Source organism: Myotis myotis, unplaced genomic scaffold (assembly GCF_014108235.1).
Source record: "Myotis myotis isolate mMyoMyo1 unplaced genomic scaffold, mMyoMyo1.p scaffold_m19_p_1, whole genome shotgun sequence".
Lineage (NCBI taxonomy): Eukaryota > Metazoa > Chordata > Mammalia > Chiroptera > Vespertilionidae > Myotis > Myotis myotis.
Window position 1 is genome coordinate 59,482,612 of NW_023416313.1, and position 18,922 is coordinate 59,501,533.

Here is an 18,922-nt window from a genome sequence, read left to right on the forward strand (position 1 = left end):
ACGGGAATTGAACCCGGGACCTTTCAGTCCGCAGGCCGACGCTCTAGTCACTGAGCCAAGCCAGCTAGGGCTGTGGAGCTTCTGTACAACAAAGACCTTAGGGAAAAACCAGAAGAATCTAGTGGAATCACACAATTTCTCAGTATATAGTGGTAGCAGAGATCTGGGACAGGGCTTTCCCAAGCCCAGAGCCATATGCATGCACTTCTCTGAGTAGCTTATAGAGTGCTAATATTGGCAAACACACACAGTCTGGAAACCTGGACTAGGATAGTTATTATCCACCTGTCTTGCTGTCTCAATAGTGGCATTGGTTTATGAATCCTAAATATTCTTTTATTGTCCTTGTGATATAGCAGAATTCCTAGAGGAAGGTTAAAGGTCAAAGCAAGGCCAATAATTCCAACACTAGATTTCTAATCCCAGGGAGTTCAGCAGAAACAAGAGCAAGGAGCTGAAATGGTGAGGGCATGTTGAGAATTTAGAAGAGCTTAATGGAGGTACTATGTAGGGTGACAGAGAACACTTTTCTCTGAGCAAGTCTTTCCTCTAGTCTGTTTCCTACATCTCACATTATCTCTGGGCTTCCAAACTGCCCATATATTTTTGAGGATTATTGTGCTAACACTCTTCTTAAAAACTGGTGGGAGAATGTCTCTGCATAGACACCACTGTTGCTTTTAAGGATCATGTTTACTAAAATAAGTGATCAGAGATAGCTTTTAATTATTTAGCTGTACATCCACGATGATTAATCCTCTGTACAAAATTCCTAGATGCCACAGTTTCACAGATTCTTCCACCTTTTTATCTTCTATAGTGTACATATGATGCTCTTTTCTTAAATAATTACAATATGAGCATATATGGCAACAGTAGGCATAATTGTATGTTAGACAAAATGGGTTTATCTGAAATGTTAAATATTTCCTAATATTCCAGTGACGATTCCTAAAATATTTCTTTTTCCAGGAGTCACAAATTAAACATATGTTTTCATCCGGATTTTTACTTCAAGTCAGACGAAGTCACCTAGTTGATGATGCTCTGCATCAATTAAACCAAGCTGAAGTCACTGACCTTCGGAAAGAATTGGTGGTACGGTAAAAAGTCTCATTGGATATTTTACTAATGTGGGAGAGAAGCAGTTATTTAATGTAGCAAAAGGAGAGCCTGGGTTTGCAATTATAGTTATCAGCCTTATGATTTCCAGAATTCCTTGCTTACCCTTCAGAGAAAAGCAATGGGACATTTAATTGAACATTGGGATTATAAATTAACTAGTTACCTATGACTATAATGAACCATCCCAAAGCTTAATGACTTAAAATTACAATACTTTATTTTATCTGCAGTTCAGTTGAAGATCTCCTGATTTAGGGTGAACTTATCTGGGTGGCTTTGCAGATTCTGTATGCACCTGTTGACATGTTTGGGAGTTGGCTAGGGAACAAAATACCGACTTCTGCGCATGGGCCATGAAGTTTCAATCGCACTGTATGTGCGCACCCGCACGTGGTATTTTATGCAAGAGCCACACTCAAGGGGCCAAGGAGCACGGGGCTCGCGAGCCGCAGTTTCCGGACCTCTGGTCTAGGGCCAAGGAATCAGGTGATCAAAGTGGCAATAGATAAGATCTTCCAGCCAAAAAGAGGACTCTTAGTCAAGCTTAGTGATGCTTGTATTAGAAAGATAAAAAGAAATTATCCAGGAAAGGAAGTAGAGAAGGAGTCGTTAGAGAGGAAAGCTGGGAGTGCACTCGGCCACAAAGTCCAAAACTGGACTTTAGGAAAGAGGAACCAGTTCATATTGATCTCCCACCCCAGGGGTATGGGCAGGCAGGGCTCATGGTTCCTGGAAAGATGCCAGGCGCAGGCTGGTTGGAAGGGCTGTTTATCAAAAGTCCCAATGAGCGCGGCGGGAACAAAGCAGAACCAGCCAGTTTACATTTGATTCTGCCCAAAGATGGTGGTGGTCATGGAAAACATGAAACAGCCGCTATCGTTAAGTGGCGAACAGAACCTGAGCATCACAGTGTGGAGATGGAAGGATCACTTAGAAGCGCGACAGCCAGCCTCCAGGGAAGGCCTCCCGGAAGAGGTACCTTCGCTTGAGAGAGGCCAGGAGCGGCGTGTGGGATGAGATTCCCGGCGTGGGCCCAGGCCTCTTCCCAGTCCTCCTCCTCCACCTCCGCCACCACCTTGCGGCCACTGAGGCCCCAGTCGGGGGCGGGACGTGCGGTAGCGGCACCCGCCAGCCCGGCTGAGACCGGGGAGCCAGGGAGCAACCGGCGCCGCGCCACAAAGGAAAGCCAAGGCGACAGCGGCCAATCAGCGGCCAGCGCGTGCGGCGGCCCCGCCCCTCTCACCCCGCCCCTCCGCTCCCCTCCGGCGCCGCGCACGTGCGGGGCCGGCTCCGCCCCCGTGGCGCCCCCGTGGGCGGGTCCTGGGGAAGCCGCGGCCGCCGTTGTTGCTGTTGCTGCATCCCCGCGTCCAGGCCGAGGCGGAGGCTGCGCGCTGGGCGAACGCGCCTGATCGGCGGCTCTCGGCCACACCGGCCCCTGCGGCCGCCGGAGTGTCTCGGCTGGTGCGTGCACTGCCCCGGCGAGGATGCGGCTGTTCCGGTGGCTGCTGAAGCAGCCGGTGCCCAAGCAGATTGAGCGCTACTCCCGCTTCTCCCCGTCGCCGCTCTCCATCAAGCAGTTCCTGGACTTCGGGAGAGACAATGCGTGTGAAAAAACGTCATACAGGTTTCTACGGAAGGAGCTTCCTGTGCGCCTGGCCAACTCCATGAGAGAAGTTAATCTTCTGCCGGATAATTTGCTTACCCGCCCGTCAGTGGGATTGGTCCAGAGTTGGTATATGCAGAGCTTCCTGGAACTTTTGGAGTATGAAAATAAGAGCCCTGAGGACCCAAAGGTCTTAGATAGCTTTCTACAGGTTCTTATTCAAGTCAGAAATAGACACAACGATGTGGTTCCTACCATGGCACAAGGAGTGATTGAATACAAGGAGAAGTTTGGGTTTGATCCGTTCACTAGCAGTAACATCCAGTATTTCCTGGATCGCTTCTATACTAACCGCATCTCCTTCCGCATGCTTATCAACCAGCACACGCTTCTGTTTGGCGGTGACACAAATCCTGCTCATCCCAAACACATCGGAAGTATCGATCCCGCCTGCAACGTGTCCGATGTCGTGAAAGATGCCTATGAAAACGCCAAGATGTTATGTGAACAGTATTACATGGTAGCCCCTGAGTTGGAAGTTGAAGAATTCAATGCCAAAGCTCCAGGCCAACCTATTCAGGTAGTTTATGTGCCCTCACATCTGTTTCACATGCTATTTGAGTTGTTCAAGAACTCGATGAGAGCAACCATTGAACTCTATGGAGACAGAAAAGAGGCCTACCCCGCGGTTAAAACCCTTGTCGCTCTGGGTAAAGAAGACTTGTCCGTTAAGATCAGCGACCTCGGTGGTGGCGTCCCCCTTCGAAAAATAGATCGTCTTTTTAACTACATGTATTCCACTGCTCCTAGACCAAGCCTGGAGCCTTCAAGAGCTGCCCCTCTGGCTGGATTTGGTTATGGCTTGCCAATTTCTCGTCTGTATGCTAGATATTTCCAAGGAGATCTAAAACTCTATTCTATGGAAGGAGTGGGTACGGATGCTGTAATTAATTTGAAGGCTCTTTCAAGTGAATCATTCGAGAGGCTTCCCATATTCAATAAGTCAGCATGGCGCCGATACAAGACCACACCTGGAGCCAATGATTGGAGCAATCCCAGCAGAGAGCCCAGAGACGCTTCTAAATAAAAGGCAAAACAGTAATAAATTACTTCGCTTTCTTAAAAAAAAGAAAGAAAAAAGTCCTAAAGAGGGGAGAGGCAGGAAAAATTAAATAGTTGTTGATTGGGCCAAAGCTGTAAAGTCTGAATGATGCAATGAAGACAGATAACAAGATAGAAGAATCAGGGGATTTAGTGGCGCAGAGGATTAAAGCACATCAGAATTTGGTTTAAGACGCTGGTCAACATAATTGGTAAATGATAAGTCTTGCTAGCATCCCCTTCACTTGGTTCATGGCAGTGTAAAAGCCCCATGCACTCAGTATACAATAATCGGACAATAAAAAGGTTCATGGCAGCTGCTGCTCAGTAGCAAATTGAGGGAGAACAGATTGCAGTGAAGTAAGAGATGTGGGATTCTGGGAATTCTGGTGACTGCAGGAAGTTTGAAACTTTTCTACAAAAGGTCAAGGCATTATATTTTAACTCTGGGAGTGTTCTCTTTCCTCAGATTGAATTTATTAACGAAATTCGTTCTGTGGGTTATGGGGTAAAGTCCGAGTTCTTCTACTTCATGTTTGAAGAGATGACCAAGACAGAATATGGAATGTTCATGTATCCTGAAGAGGGTTCCTACATGTGGTTTCCTATCAGTGTAAGTCTTTTATTTATTTTCTTATTTTTTTTTCAGAACAGAAAAATTATGCCATCTATTACAACATGAGAACCATACATAATCATGTAAAATTAGGTCCTGGACAGTGGGGCTGAGTTGGTTGGAACATCGTCCATGCATGGGAATTTCATGGATTTGATTCCCAGTCAGGGGCCATACCTAGGTTGTGGGTGCCATCCAAGCTGAGGCACGGTCAGGCATGTATGGAAGGCAACTAACCCAATGCATGTTATCTCTTTCACATTGATGTCTCTCCCTCCTTTTCTCCCTCTCTAAAATCAATTTTTAAAAATGACACTATTTTAAGTAAATAAATAATGTAAAATTAGGTCATATAGAGCCTTGCTACTCAAAATATGGTCCACAGAGCAGCTGCTTCAGCAACACCTGTGAAAAGCAGAATCTCAGGCCTGTGTATTTCATAAGATTGTCAAGTAATTCATACGCACTTTATATTTTTAAACAGCTTTAATGAAGTACACTTGAGATACAATAAACAGCACATAGATTTTTTCAATTTGATAAGTTTTGATATACATATATACCAATGAAACTCTCGCCATCATCAAGATAATGAAAATAGCCTGGCCAACATGGCTCAGTGGTTGAGTGTTGACCTATGAACCAGGAGGTCGCAGTTCGATTCTCAGTCAAGGCACATGTCCAGGTTGCAAACTCGATCCCCAGTGTGGGGCGTGCAGGAGGCAGCAGATCAGTGATTCTCTCTCATCATTGATGTTTCTATTTCTCTCTCCCTCTCCCTTCCTCTCTGAAATCAATAAAAATACATTTTTTAAAAAGATAATGAATCTACACATCATCCCCCAAAGTTTTCTCATATCCCTTTCTAACCCTACTCCTCCCCTGCTGCTACGCCTCTGGTGCCCCCTATCCCATGCCCAGGCAACAACTGTCACTATAGAGTACTTTGAATTTCCTAAAATTTTACAAAAATGGAAGCATAAGTAGTCTTGGTGTCTGTCCTCTTTCAGTCAGCATAATTATGTTGAGAGTCATGCATGTTGTTGAATGTAACCAAAGCTCATTCCCTTTTGTTGAGTAGTATTCCATTGTATGGATGTACTACATGTTGCTTATCTAGTCACTTCTGATGGATATTTGTGTCGTTTCCTAGATTTTGAGATGCAGTAATCTAAAATGTTTCTATAAGAAGAGAAATTATTAATATAATCCTAGAGATAATTGCTAATTCTAATAAGGCAGTTCATTTCTGCAATGATTATACTTTTACAAGGATCCTCAAAATGTAAACATACCTTAAAATAATAAAAAACTTGTTTCTCTATTAGAAACACGGAGAAAAAAATTATAAAAGAATGATGTTGAGCCTCAATTTATGGATCCCCTTTCTGATAAATTTCCCAAGTGTTCTTTCCATAGTAGAAGTTTGGGACCCAGGGAACAAGGAAAGGAAGAGAAAGATGAGTGGGTGTGTAAAAGTACTGAGAAGTGATCTGTATCTTTTTGAGAAAGAATGAACTTCTAGAAAATAGAAATGGCTAAGGTGTACAAATGGTAGGATTTTTATGGGTCAAACAACTAGCATTTATTGACTATTTCGTGAGTTTCTATATTGTATTAAATATTGTGAGTGATTCAAATTAGTATAGGACACAATCCTTTTCCTCTTTTTGTATTTGTAGATAGAGTGATAAGACTAAAACACCATGAACTTCAGCAATTGTTTCTAAATTTTGGATTGCTGACTTTATGTGTAATAGTTGTTGAGCACGGAAGCGTAGGGAAGGATACACTGATATAGAATTGGAAGCCCAGAGTTGTAATCTCGAGTGATGGTGGGTGAGTCTTTTAGCCTCTCTGAGTTTTCGGTTTCCTTGCCTATAAAATGGCTGTCATAATTTCTGCTCTGCCTGCTTTACAGGACTGTTGTGAGAATAAAACAAGCAAGGCATATATCCAAATGTGAAAGTGCCAGGAAAACTTTAGGGCACTATCCAAATTTTAGGGATTCTTTATTAGAGAGAAAGTTATCAAGGGGAACGAAAGTAATTGGAGAAAGTGTAATGGAAAAGTGGAGACCTGAGGTTGATGTTGAAGGATCGGGACAAAATAGATCAGAGAGATGCAAGCAAGGGATGTAAGTTGACCCTTGAACAACCTGGGGTTTAGGGGTGCTGATCCCTTTCTTCCGCACACAATGGAAAGTCTGTGTTTAACTTTTGACTCTCCAAACATAACTAATAGCGTACTGCTGACCCCTTACATCAACTCCGTGAGGTATTTAGTATGTCCCCATTTAACAGATCAATAAACAGGTTCAGAGAGATTAAATAAGCTACAGACATCCAACTAGCAAGCGACTAAGCTGGAATATGGATTCAGGACTAGACAAAACCATTACTCTCTTTTTTAATAATATATTTTTTATTGATTTCAGAGAGGAAGGGAGAGGGATAGAGAGATAGAAACATCAATGATGAAAGAGAATCATTGATCAGCTGCCTCCTGCATGCCTCCTACTGGGGATGGAGCCCAAAACCCAGGCATATGACCAGACCAGGAATCGAACTATGACCTTCCGGTTCATAGGTGGACACTCAACCTGAGCAATACCGGCCAGGCCAAACCCCTTACTCTTAAGCATTGTGTTATACGGATGGATAGAAAACAAACAAAAGTCTAATTCATGTATGGCTCCGTGAAAAGACTAAATCAGCTAGGACCAGGGGACCCATTACAGATACAGGAAATAAAAACTGAACAGGTTAGAGGAGGCCACCTTTGGAGTATACTTGTATTTTTAACTCATTTTCAAAAATCAAAGACATTTTAACATTTATCCTCACAATTACTCTAAGAAGAAATTGGACAAGTAGATGGTGGCTCAGAGTCATGCACCTACTAACAGCAAGGCTGTTGCTGGAAAAGAAATCTTAAAAGATTAGCAGGTTAGTGATCTCTTGGTTGGGCTGTAGTGATAGTCTGGCCAGATGTGGCCAGTGCAGAGAGGAGAGTGAAGCCAATATCATCAGGACGCTTTCCTTCCTTCCACTCACCTCCCCTGACCCGTATACTGGTCCCTGTAAGGACACCTTGGTTGAGGGTTATATTGCCGAAGGGACACCACTCCTCTGACACACACCTGGCATGCCTGATGCCTGCTCAAAGTGTAGATATAGTTCACCCTTTCTTCCAAAGTGTTGTTTTTCTACATGAATCTGAAGGCAAAGCCTGTAAAATTAAATATCGAAATCCTTAGTTTATAAGGCTATCTGAGCGTATTTTTTAATATTCTAGATATGCTGTTACGAACAAAAAGTACATTCATTTATTTAATCTTGTGAACTCTTAATTTGTGTTTTAACTTATGGAAGAATTTTGAACTGTAAGAACCTCAAATTTTTATTTTCTTGAAACTCCTTTTGTTTCTAATTTGTGACTCTTAGAAAAGGGAACCAAAAACATTTTTTGCTAATTAATTTCCCAGTGATTATTGGTTGTTTATAATACATTATGGCTGGGGTTATTTTTCCTGCTTCCTTTCTAGCCTAAAATTGAGAAGAAGAAATATTTCCTCTTTGGGAGGCTCTGTGGACTCTCCCTGTACCATTTAAATGTTGCGGATATTCCTTTCCCACTGGCTCTGTTTAAGAAACTTCTGGACCAAAAGCCATCATTGGAAGATTTAAAAGAACTCAGTCCCCTTTTGGGAAAGTAAGTAAATGTTTTTCCTGGACTTTATCTAGTAAGTCTTAGTTGTCTCGGCATAAATGATGTTCCACACAGAGACACAGACACACAAAAGGCCTTCAGTTTCAATAAATGTATGCTCTTTAGATGAATTTGAATTTTAGCATGACTTATAGTCAAGTAAACCTTCAAAAATGGAAAAGGCCAAATGTTTCTCTAATTATTGACCAGTACAATAAACAATGCCTGATGTCTTCAGTTTATCCGGATGGAAACAGTTGCTTTAGACAGTATACAGTATTCTTTTTTTTTTTTTTAATATATTTTTTATTGATTTTTTACAGAGAGGAAGGGAGAGAGATAGAGAGTCAGAAACATCGATCGGCTGCCTCCTGCACACCCCCCACTGGGGACGCGCCCACGACCAAGGCACATGCCCCTGACCAGAACCGAACCCGGGACCCCTCAGTCCGCAGGCCGACGCTCCAGCCACTGAGCCAAACCGGCTTCGGCAATATACAGTATTCTTACTGCGAATCATACCTACTATATTTATTTTGAATGAATTGTATTTAATCATATCTACTTTATTTAAATAAATCAGCATGTTATCAACTTTATTTTTAAGGGTTGAAAAATGCTTGTTCTAAGTTAAAAGGCAAACTGTATCCTCTGAGGAAAATACTGGCAACATATAATAGACAAAGGATTATTACAGTAGCTCTGATGTATAAATATGCAGAGATGGGCAAAAGTAGGTTAAATTACCAGCCATCATTATCTTAAAGATAAATCATAAGTAAAGATACAAAATAATAACAGTAAGGCAGCCGAGGCCGGTTTGGCTCAGTGGATGGAGCGTCGGCCTGCGGACTGAAAGGTCCTAGGTTCGATTCCGGTCGAGGGCATGTGCCTGGGTTGCGGGCACATCCCCAGTAGGAGATGTGCAGGAGGCGGCTGATCGATGTTTCTCTCTCATCGATGTTTCTAACTCTCTATCTCTCTCCCTTTCTCTCTGTAAAAAATCAATAAAATATATTTTAAAAAAAAAATTAAAAAAAAAAAACAGTAAGGCAATAATTAATAAATAAACTCCATATTTCACGTACTCACAACTGTAAACTTACTTTTGCCAACCCCAGTACTGTATATGTGTCATCACACATATGTATATATATATGGTTAATCAAGAAATGAAAATATGCTCAACCTCACTAGTAATTGAGGAAATACAAATGAAATGTCATTTTTTGCTTTATAGATTGACAACTATCAAAAGGTTTTTCATAAAATACAGAGTTGACAGCCAGATTGGGGAAAAGGATTTTCCCCTCATGTACTGTTAGTGGAAGAACACACTGGCTAGATTTATACTCTATGCCCTGTATTGTCAATGTAGAGGAGGGGTTGGGAAACGCCTGGCATTTTTGTCTGGATAATCCTTTATTGTGGAAGGCTATCCTGGGTATTGTAGGATGTTGAGCTGCATGTGGGCTTACTTAACCCACTAGATGTCAATAGCAACCCTCCTCTAATTGCTTTTTTGATTTGTTTTGTAACCCTCCTCTAATTATGACAACCAAAGATGTCTCCCAATTTTTCCAAATATCCACTGGGGGTGGGGGAGCAAAATCACCCTGGTTGAGAATCACTGGTCTAGAGGAAGGGACTTTTTATTATAATTTCTAGCAAGACACAGCAGGGTCTGTGTTAGCAGTGGTTCAAGCAATCAAAACTAAATAGAGGTTAACTCTAGAAAGAGAGAGTGGGATGGTGCAGGAGAGGAAATTTACATGGCATTTTATACATTTCTGTAGTGCCCCCAATTATTCCATTGAACATTTATTACTTTTGAAATGTTTTAAGACCAATAAATAAAAATTTTAAACCAAAATTTTCACTAGGAATTTGCAAGAAGTTCTAAATTATGAGGCTGATGACATTGGAGAAGCACTTTGCATATATTTTTCTGTGAGTACTGTCAACCCATGGTTATTGGCACCAATTCAGTGCCAACAGGAATTTCTGATTTGGTGTGCAATGAAGGAAACTGTTCAGGGCAAAATCAGCTCAATTGATACAGCAGAGCTGTGAAAACAGCATGGCTTTGAGGCAGCCCTGGGGCCAGGCCCCTCTCTGCTAGACAGCTCTGCTCTGCTCTCCTCTCCTCCTCACTCCTGTGCTCCGCTCTGGTCTGCTCCTTGCGGGTCTGCTCTGGGCTGGGCTACTCTGCTTTGCTCCACTCTGGTCTGCTCCATCTGAGCAGTCTGCTTTTGTCTGTGCTGGTCTGCTGCGCTCCGCCCCAGTGAGACCTCTTTGGTGTTCAGCTCGGTCTGGGAAACATAGTCCTGTCCTCAGTGGAAATGGAAAGTGCACTCCCCAGTCAGAGAGGAGCTGGCTAATATAGACAGAAGTCCCCAACCCTGGTCCCTGATTGATCTATCCTCATGCAAATGAGGACTCCATATGCTTACAGATTGCTTGGTCCTTAAGGCATTGCCTTGATTGGTCCGTGTAGATGTTGATGGGGATATAGTTGTGCAACTCCTATTGGATGGAGAAAGCCTCAATCCTTTTGGATAAAATAGGATTCCAGGAACTCCTTTAGAAGGGCTGGCTCACATGGCAGAAACACAGTGTAAGCAGGTAGTTCAGTGCAAGCTTCTCCCATATGTGCAGTTTGCATGACAGGTCCCTGTGTAGAAACAGCTGCTAGGCTGTTGTTGTTTTTTAATTTAGCCCCAAGGAGCCCTTCTTAGTAGGCATCTTCTTTCTCAACGTTCACAGTACTAGTGAACAACAAATTATGTTTTAGCTTTAGTCTTTTAAAAAAATAATCCTACCTAATAAAGAGGGAATATGCTAATTGACCCTCAGGCCATCACAAAGACGGCGAATGCCCACAGCCAATAAGGCGGGAATATGCTAATTGACTATCACACCCTCAATGATGACAGCGCCCACAACGAATAAGGAGGGAATATGCTGATTGACTGTCACACCCTTAAAGATGGTGTTGCCCACAGCCAATAAGGAGGGAATATGCTAATTGACTTACACACCCTCAAAAATGGAGGCACCCACAGCCACTAGATGGCAGCACCCAGTCCCCTCAGCCCCCCTGGGGCGCCTACCTCCAGAGTTCCCTCATCCCCTCAGCCCCCCAGCCACTCAGGGCCGCCCGAGGCTCAGGTAACCACAGCCGGCTGAGGCTTGCGCTTTCGGCACTGGCAGCAGCAGAAGTGTGATGTGGGCATCGCCTTCCCCTTGATTGCCGGGTCACCTTGCGCCCCTTTGGGCTCCGGGACTGTGAGAGGAGACAGGCCAGGCTGAGGAAACCCCCTCCAGTACATGAATTTTCATGTACCAGGCCTCTAGTTTTATTATATCTCAAATCGGGGATGCCTTTTTTGAATGGTACTTTACTTCTGTACTGTAAGACTTTCTCTCTACCTGCTCCTCATTTTTTACCTTATGTCTGTGTACTCACAAATAAAGTGCAAATACAAGTGATTATTCAATCTATGTAAATAACTAAATGGATCAATGTATGCTTAAAAGCAATCTACAACATATACTAGGGTAGGTTTTAAAATGTTTTATGTATTCAAAAGGCTGAACTGCATAAATAATTATTTACCTCCAGTTATTTAAATTTTGTTAAGGAAGAACATAGAGTGTCCCAAAACATGTACACACACTTTGAATAATTATTCATTCCAATGGGGTAAATCTGAAAAGAAAGAAACATCAATTTGAGCTATCAGCTGTTAAAGTGTGTATGCATTTTTTGGATATCCTGTAAATTGGCAATAATGGTAATATGGTTGATTATTGAGACTTTCTTTCATGTTTGCTACCTGAATATATTACAGCTACGATGGGACCAACATAATGTTGATTTAATTCCAAATGGGATCTCTATACTTGTGGACCAAACCAACAAGTAAGTTTTGAGACCTAGAATATATGCATTGAATACACATAAAATGTTTATGTCACTTTACTTTATAAATGTATTTTAGCTTCTCAGATGATCATTTTAGTTCCTCACCTTCTAGAAAGATAAAACAGTTATAGGGTAAGAGAAGAGGAGAAAGGAGTCAGAATTAAATATTTCCTTTGTAGCCCTTTTCACTAGTTATTCATTTAACAATTATTTTGAGGCCCTACTATGTACTAGACCCTATTCTAGGTGCTGGAGATATAGCAGTGAAAAAGACAGACATAATATAGAGCTTAAATTCCAGTAGGACCAAAAGGCAATACAAGAATAAATTACTATGTAATAGAATGTCAGATAAATACTCTGAAGAAAATTAAATCCAATGAAGAGACTAGAGTTACAGGTTGGAGGTGTGCTGGAGAGGCAGCGTGTATCAGCTTGTGGGAGCTGATTGATTGTTAAATTTTCAAAAATGTTCACAGTTTATTATTAAAGTGTTTGTAGCCTGAAATCAGCCATAGTGGGAATATTTACACCACAGAAATTGGCGAATGCTACCAATGAGCATTTCCTTTTTCTCTTTCCCTTCGGATAACTGATTTTTAAACATTTACCAGCATGCCACTGGTTACCGGGGAGGGCAGAGAGGGATTGATATAGATAGGATAGTCCAGGAAGGATGCTAGAGGGGAGGGAGACTATTATGTTTCTGGTGGAAATAGCTCCAGTAGCAACGCTGCCATCAGGAAATTCTTCACGTAGTGGAGAGGACAGGCTGCATAAATAATTTTCACACAATGACATGTCAGTGTGGAGGGAAAGAGGGACAGAGGACCAGCCCTGAGAAAGACACACATATTGATGAGTGATAAAAGTTGCTAGGAAAGGGGGAAGCACTGCATGGTATGGCCTAACTACAAGGGAGACAGGGAGGCCAGAGACTCAAATGGAACTGGGAAGAGGCTGGAGAGTAGGGTAACGGTCAGATCATGGAGGGCTTTTTGATCCTGCTGTGGAGGTTGTGCTCAGCCTTTGTGAAAGATTTTAAGCAGGAGAATGGAATGTTTTAGTGTTTTTAAGATATGATCCTGTCTGCAGCTAGGAAAATGGAAGTAAAACAGTCTTATTCCTTCTGCTCTATACTCCAAGGTTCCTTCATTCCTTCTAGCTGATCAGATGTTTTTATACCTTAGAGTAGTACTGGGTTGTGTGCTCAGCAGAAGGAATTTACTTTTCTTTCTTAATAGAAATGGTAAAAAGAGCAAAATCAAGAATATTTTAGGCACTGATAAAGTATGTTATTGGACTTTTTTTATTTTTTCGTTTCCTTCAAGGACCGACTATGTTTCTCAGTGTGTTGATTACATTTTCAACACTTCTGTAAAGGCAGTTTATGCGGAATTTCAGAGAGGATTTTATGAAGTCTGTGACAAAGAGATACTTAGACTTTTCCATCCTGAAGAACTAAGGACAGCAATAATTGGAAATACTGATTATGACTGGAAACAATTTGAAAAGGTAGGTACTAACTAATGCCCCCAATTCTTCTGAACTACGTTTATATGTTCCCCACTAAGACCCATTTCCTCCTTCTTTTTCTCAAGAATTCAGTATATGAGCCACAATACCATGAATCACATCCTACTATACGGATGTTTTGGAAAGCTTTCCACAGATTAACTCTGGATGAAAAGAGACAATTCCTCTGTAAGTATTACAGTAATAGAAGGATCTATAAGTATATATCTTTTAAAAAGATAAATATCGCCGAAACCGGTTTGGCTCAGTGGATAGAGTGTCGGCCTGTGGACTGGGGGGTCCCGGGTTCGATTCCGGTCGAGGGCATGTGCCTGGGTTGCGGGCATATCCCCAGTAGGAGATGTGCAGGAGGCGGCTGATCGATGTTTCTCTCTCATCGATGTTTCTAGCTCTCTATCTCTCTCCCTTCCTCTCTGTAAAAAATCAATAAAATATATTTTAAAAATAAATAAATAAATAAATAAATAAAAAGACAAATATCTTATTTGTGGTGGATCAAGTGTGTTAACAGGAACACAAGGGTTATAACCCAAGTTCCCTTCTGGACCAATGGTTTTTCTCTTACATAAGCCTGTTCCCCATTTTAAAAATTGTAATAAAGATATCACTGTTTTACTACCTTCTCTACACTGACTCTAATCCCAACTCCAATTTTAGTTTGCATCCACTTTCCTCATTCTAGTTGGCTCCTTATCAAGCCTTTCTATGTTACCTTCAGTTAATAATTATGTCCTATGGATTTAGGACATTGTAAACTGCCTCTAATATTATTTTAGAAATAATAATAGTAGCAATGACTACTGATGATAATAACAGCATTTATTGTGTGCTTACTCTATGCCAGCCATTGTACTGATCACGTTGTAGCTATTAACACCCTTTGTCCCAATAGCAACCTTATGAGGTAGGTACTTATTTTCTCCATCTGAGGAAAGAGTGGGTTGGAGCATTTAGTAGCTTCCTATGTTCAGATACCTGGTGAGTGTCGGAACCAGAATTTGAACACAGCTGGCTGATCCAAAGCCCAGACTAGACCACTAAGCTGTGCCCTTGGGCTATACAAACTTTTCCTAGAGGGAACCCTAAAGTTTCCCTACAGCACACAATGACATTCTCTCACCTCCTTACCCCATTTTTCAGCTCCTCTTTCTTCTTGCTATTTTTGTTGCTCCTGAGGATGCTGGAGGACAATTACAGCTTCTCCACAAACCCAGCCTACTTTCCACAAACCCAAACTCCCTCTCCAGTATGCTCTCTTAATGGGAAGCATGTACTTCAGCCCAGTGGCTCCATCATCTGTACATTCATGTCTGTACATTCAGTGAGTTCATGTATATCTCCCTATTTCAGGCATTTTTCCTTAGGATTCCTCCCCACCGCACTCAACTAGCCAGATGTGACCTCTGTGAAGTCTCCTAGTTACCCCAGCCTGGCCCTTCTCTCCCTGCCCTCAGTCGTAGGACTTTCATCAGGCTCTTCACCTCATACTTCTTGGTTGTGCTAAAATAAACCTCCCTGTACCTTGCTATTATCTTTTCATGTGCTGTTGGCCCTTGAACAACCTGGGGGTTAGGGGCACTGATCCCAGGCCACACACACACAATGGAAAGTCTCTGTATAACTTTTGACTCCCTCCATACTTAACTACTAATAGCCTACTGTTGACCAGAAGCCTTACTTGATAACATAAACAATCTACTAACATATTTTCTATGTTTTATATATAGATATACATATATATATTAAACTGTATTCTTACAATAAAGTAAGCTAGAGACAAGAAAATGTTAAGAAAATCGTCAGGAAAATCCATTTACAGTATTTTTTGAAAAATATCTTCACGTAAGTAGACCCACATAGTTCAAACCCACGCTGTTCAAAGGTCAACTATATGTAATTTCCCCCCAACTAGACCATGAACTCACTGAGGACAAAGACCAAATGTCATGATTTTTCTATGCTCCACACAGTCCCAGGTAGTTCCCTCCACACAAGAGTATTTAATAAATATTTACCGAATTAAGTGATTAATTTCTTCCTTTTCATTTTAAATTTTATTTTTTCTAAGGAATATCTTTTATAAAATATATTTTTATTGATTTCAGAGAGGAAGGGAGAGAAACATCAATGATGAGAGAGAATTATCAGTCGGCTGCCTCCTGTACTCCCCACACTTGGGATCAAATCCGCAACCCAGGCATGTGTCTAAACAGGAATTGAACCATGACATCCTGGTTCGTAGGTCGATGCTCAACCACTGAGCCATGCTGGCCGGGCACTAAGGTATATCTTAACCAAAGATTCCTTTCCAGTTTTTCTTACAGGAAATGATAGGCAGACTGCAAGAGGATTACAAGAAATGAGAATCAGATTTCGCTGTCCTGAAACATTGAGTGAAAGAGATAACCCAAGAGCACTCGTGTGTCATAGTATTCTGGACCTCCCTGAATATTCTACAATGGAAAGACTGGAGGAAGCACTTCAAGTAGCCATCAGAAGCAACCGTGGATTTGTCTTGCCCACAGTCACACAGAGATAATGACCTCAGGGAGTCTCAGCGAGGCCTCAGGTTCCCAGGTTCTCTCACTCTTGGATTCAGATGTTCTTCTTTAGTTCTAATTAGTACAAAGGGTTGATGATTTTAGTTAGAATTAATAAGTAAATGTTGAGATTAGCAAAAAGTGATGAATCAAGATAATATTTTTAATCAATGAACATTTCCTGATCCCTAAACTTGTTATCTAATATTTGCCTTTTAGTGACTTACTTCCTGAACAATAGTTACCATTTAAAAATAAGGTGAATAATAAAAGCTAAGAGCTGTTTTTTAAAATATTGTGCATCTAATAATCACTGCCTGCAAATATGAAAGTTTGAAAAAATAAAAATATAAACTAATTATCTTCATTTTGACACTTGTAGATGTGTATTTTATACTAGAGGCCCAGTGCACAAGATTGTGTGTGGGTAGGGTCCCTAGGCCTAGCCTGCAATCAGGGCCATCTTCTGCCTGCTCGCCAATCCCTAGTCCCGCCCCACCGCCACCCATCCCAGTTCCCTGTGGTTTACCGTTCGCCATCCTGCGATCAGAGCCTGCAGAACAAAGGGTGGGACCAAGAGGTCTGCCATCCCGCCCGCTCGCCAGTCCCTAGTCCAGCCATACCGCCACCCACCCGGGACCCCTGTGGTTCCCCACTGGCCATCCTTTGATCAGAGCCTGTGGGCCGGGGCGTGGGAAGGGAAGGGACTGAGAGCTGGTCACGCACCTCATAGCGGCTGGTCAAGCAGTCATTCTGGTCGTTAAGCTGTTATTGTTCCTGGGCTTTTATTATATAGGATTATTAAATGTCTCCATAGTTTTTATTTTAGCCAACTGCTGAAAAATTTATTTGAAAAATCTCAATGTTAAGGGATTCATTCATTCATTCATTAAAGAATTACTTATGTTCAATACCATGTTCCAAGAATCATTCCAAATGGACAAGAGAACGGAGAACCTATTCAAACAAATAGTTGATGACAGTTTCCCAAACCTATCTATGAAAAGAGCCAAATCCTCAAAGCCAAGAAGCAAACCGAACACCTAGTTACCTCAATCCAAAGAGGCCTTCTCCAAGGCACATATTATTAAAACTTAATACACATATTATCAAAAATTAATGACAAAGAATTCTCAAGGCAGCCAAGGAAAAGAAAGTAACTTATAATGGAAAGCCCATTAGGTTATCATCAGACTTCTCAGCAGGAACTCCACAACCCAGAAGAGAGTGGAACCAAATATTCAAACGATGAAAAAGAAATTACCAGCCAAGAATAATATATTCTGCCCTAGCTGGTGTGGCTCAGCTGGTTGGGCATCATGCCATGCACCAAATGGTTGCTGGATTGATTCCCAGTCAAGGGCACATGCTGGGTTGAAGGCTCAATTCCTGGTAAGGGGCATGTGGGAGGCTGCTGATCGATGTTGGGCTGTCACATCAATGTTTCTCTCTTTCCCCCTCTCCCTTCCCTCTCGAAAATTAATTAAAAATATACATATTTTTAAAAAGACTAATATAACTAAAGACATTTCCAGACATACAGAAATTGAGAAAATTTATCACCAGAAGACCTCCATTGCAGGAAATACTCAAGGATGTCATGCTACCTGAAACAAAGAATAAAAGGTAACAATACTATGAATAAAATCACAAAAAAACTTACAGAATAAACGGATAATTTGTGACAACAAAAACATAAAAGGGGTGGGGGTACGGAATGAATTTGCAAAGAAGGATAGAGGTCAGATGTATTCAAAAGAAAACGAACTACTGTATATAATGAAACTTGCTTTTTCATAAACTTAATGGTAAACACACACACACACACACACACACACACACACACACAACATCCAAATTGAGACAAATATCTTAAACAGAAGAGAAAACAGAGGGAAGAATTATAGAATATCACCAAACTAAAATGACAGAAGCATAAAGGAAAGGAACTGATGGAGGCACAGAGCTACCAGGAAGCAAAAGACTGAATGGCTAAAGGAAATCCTCACACATCAGTAATTACCCTAATATAAATGGAGTGAATTCACCATAAAAGAAGCACAGAGTAGCAGATTGGCTCAAAAAACAAAACTCAACCATATGCTGCCTTCAGGAGACACATCAAAGCTGCAAACACAAAGTTAGACTCAAAGTGAAAGGGTGGAAAATGATTTCTCCAAGAAAATAACATCCACAGAAAACTAGGATGTGGAGAAAAGGGAACCCTAGTATACTGCTGGTGGGAATGCAGACTGGTGCAGCCACAATGGAAAACAGTATAGTTTCCTCAAAAAATTAAAAATACAACTGCCATTTGACCCAGTGATCCCACTTCTGGGAATATATTCTAAGAACCTCAAAACACCAATCAGAAAGAATATATGCAACCCTATGTTCATAGCAGCGTTATTTACAATAGCTAAGATTTGGAAACAGACCAAGTGCCCATCAGTAGATGAATGAATAAAAAAGCTGTGGGACATTTACACTATGAAATACTGAGCAGTTGTAAAAAAAACAAAAACAAAAAAAAAAGAGAAAAATCTTTTGCCCTTTGGGACAGCATGGATGGACCTGGAAAATATTACCCTAGGTCAGTGATGGCGAACCAATGACACGCGTTGCAGAGGTAATACACGAACTCATTTTTTGGTTGATTTTTCTTTGTTAAATGGCATTTAAATATATAAAATAGAGTCCCAGCAACAACACAGAGCAGGGTAACGATTAAAGAACCAGCTCTGGGCAGTTGACCTCCCCAA

At 41.5% G+C, this 18,922-nt stretch overlaps 2 protein-coding genes across 3 annotated transcripts in view; both read left to right on the forward strand.

Annotated features, from left to right (window-relative positions):
- The window catches only part of HERC6 (HECT and RLD domain containing E3 ubiquitin protein ligase family member 6), a 65,109-nt gene extending 48,651 nt beyond the window's left edge, over positions 1 to 16,458 (forward strand). The window contains exons 16-23 of one of the 2 annotated variants that reach the window (XM_036339421.1): positions 973 to 1,098; positions 4,299 to 4,442; positions 7,993 to 8,159; positions 10,040 to 10,106; positions 12,011 to 12,081; positions 13,416 to 13,599; positions 13,686 to 13,788; positions 15,933 to 16,458. In XM_036339421.1, the coding sequence (XP_036195314.1) occupies positions 973 to 1,098; positions 4,299 to 4,442; positions 7,993 to 8,159; positions 10,040 to 10,106; positions 12,011 to 12,081; positions 13,416 to 13,599; positions 13,686 to 13,788; positions 15,933 to 16,159 (1,089 nt within the window). In that variant the 3' untranslated portion in view covers positions 16,160 to 16,458. The remainder of the gene's footprint in view (positions 1 to 972; positions 1,099 to 4,298; positions 4,443 to 7,992; positions 8,160 to 10,039; positions 10,107 to 12,010; positions 12,082 to 13,415; positions 13,600 to 13,685; positions 13,789 to 15,932) is intronic. The other variant, XM_036339428.1, reaches the window with a different exon arrangement.
- Positions 2,491 to 4,279, forward strand: LOC118671355 (pyruvate dehydrogenase (acetyl-transferring) kinase isozyme 3, mitochondrial-like). Its single transcript, XM_036339449.1, has one exon. It carries the CDS (start codon positions 2,610 to 2,612, stop codon positions 3,813 to 3,815), a length of 1,206 nt encoding a protein of 401 aa, XP_036195342.1. The 5' UTR covers positions 2,491 to 2,609; the 3' UTR covers positions 3,816 to 4,279.
- Positions 16,459 to 18,922: the final 2,464 nt, after the last annotated feature.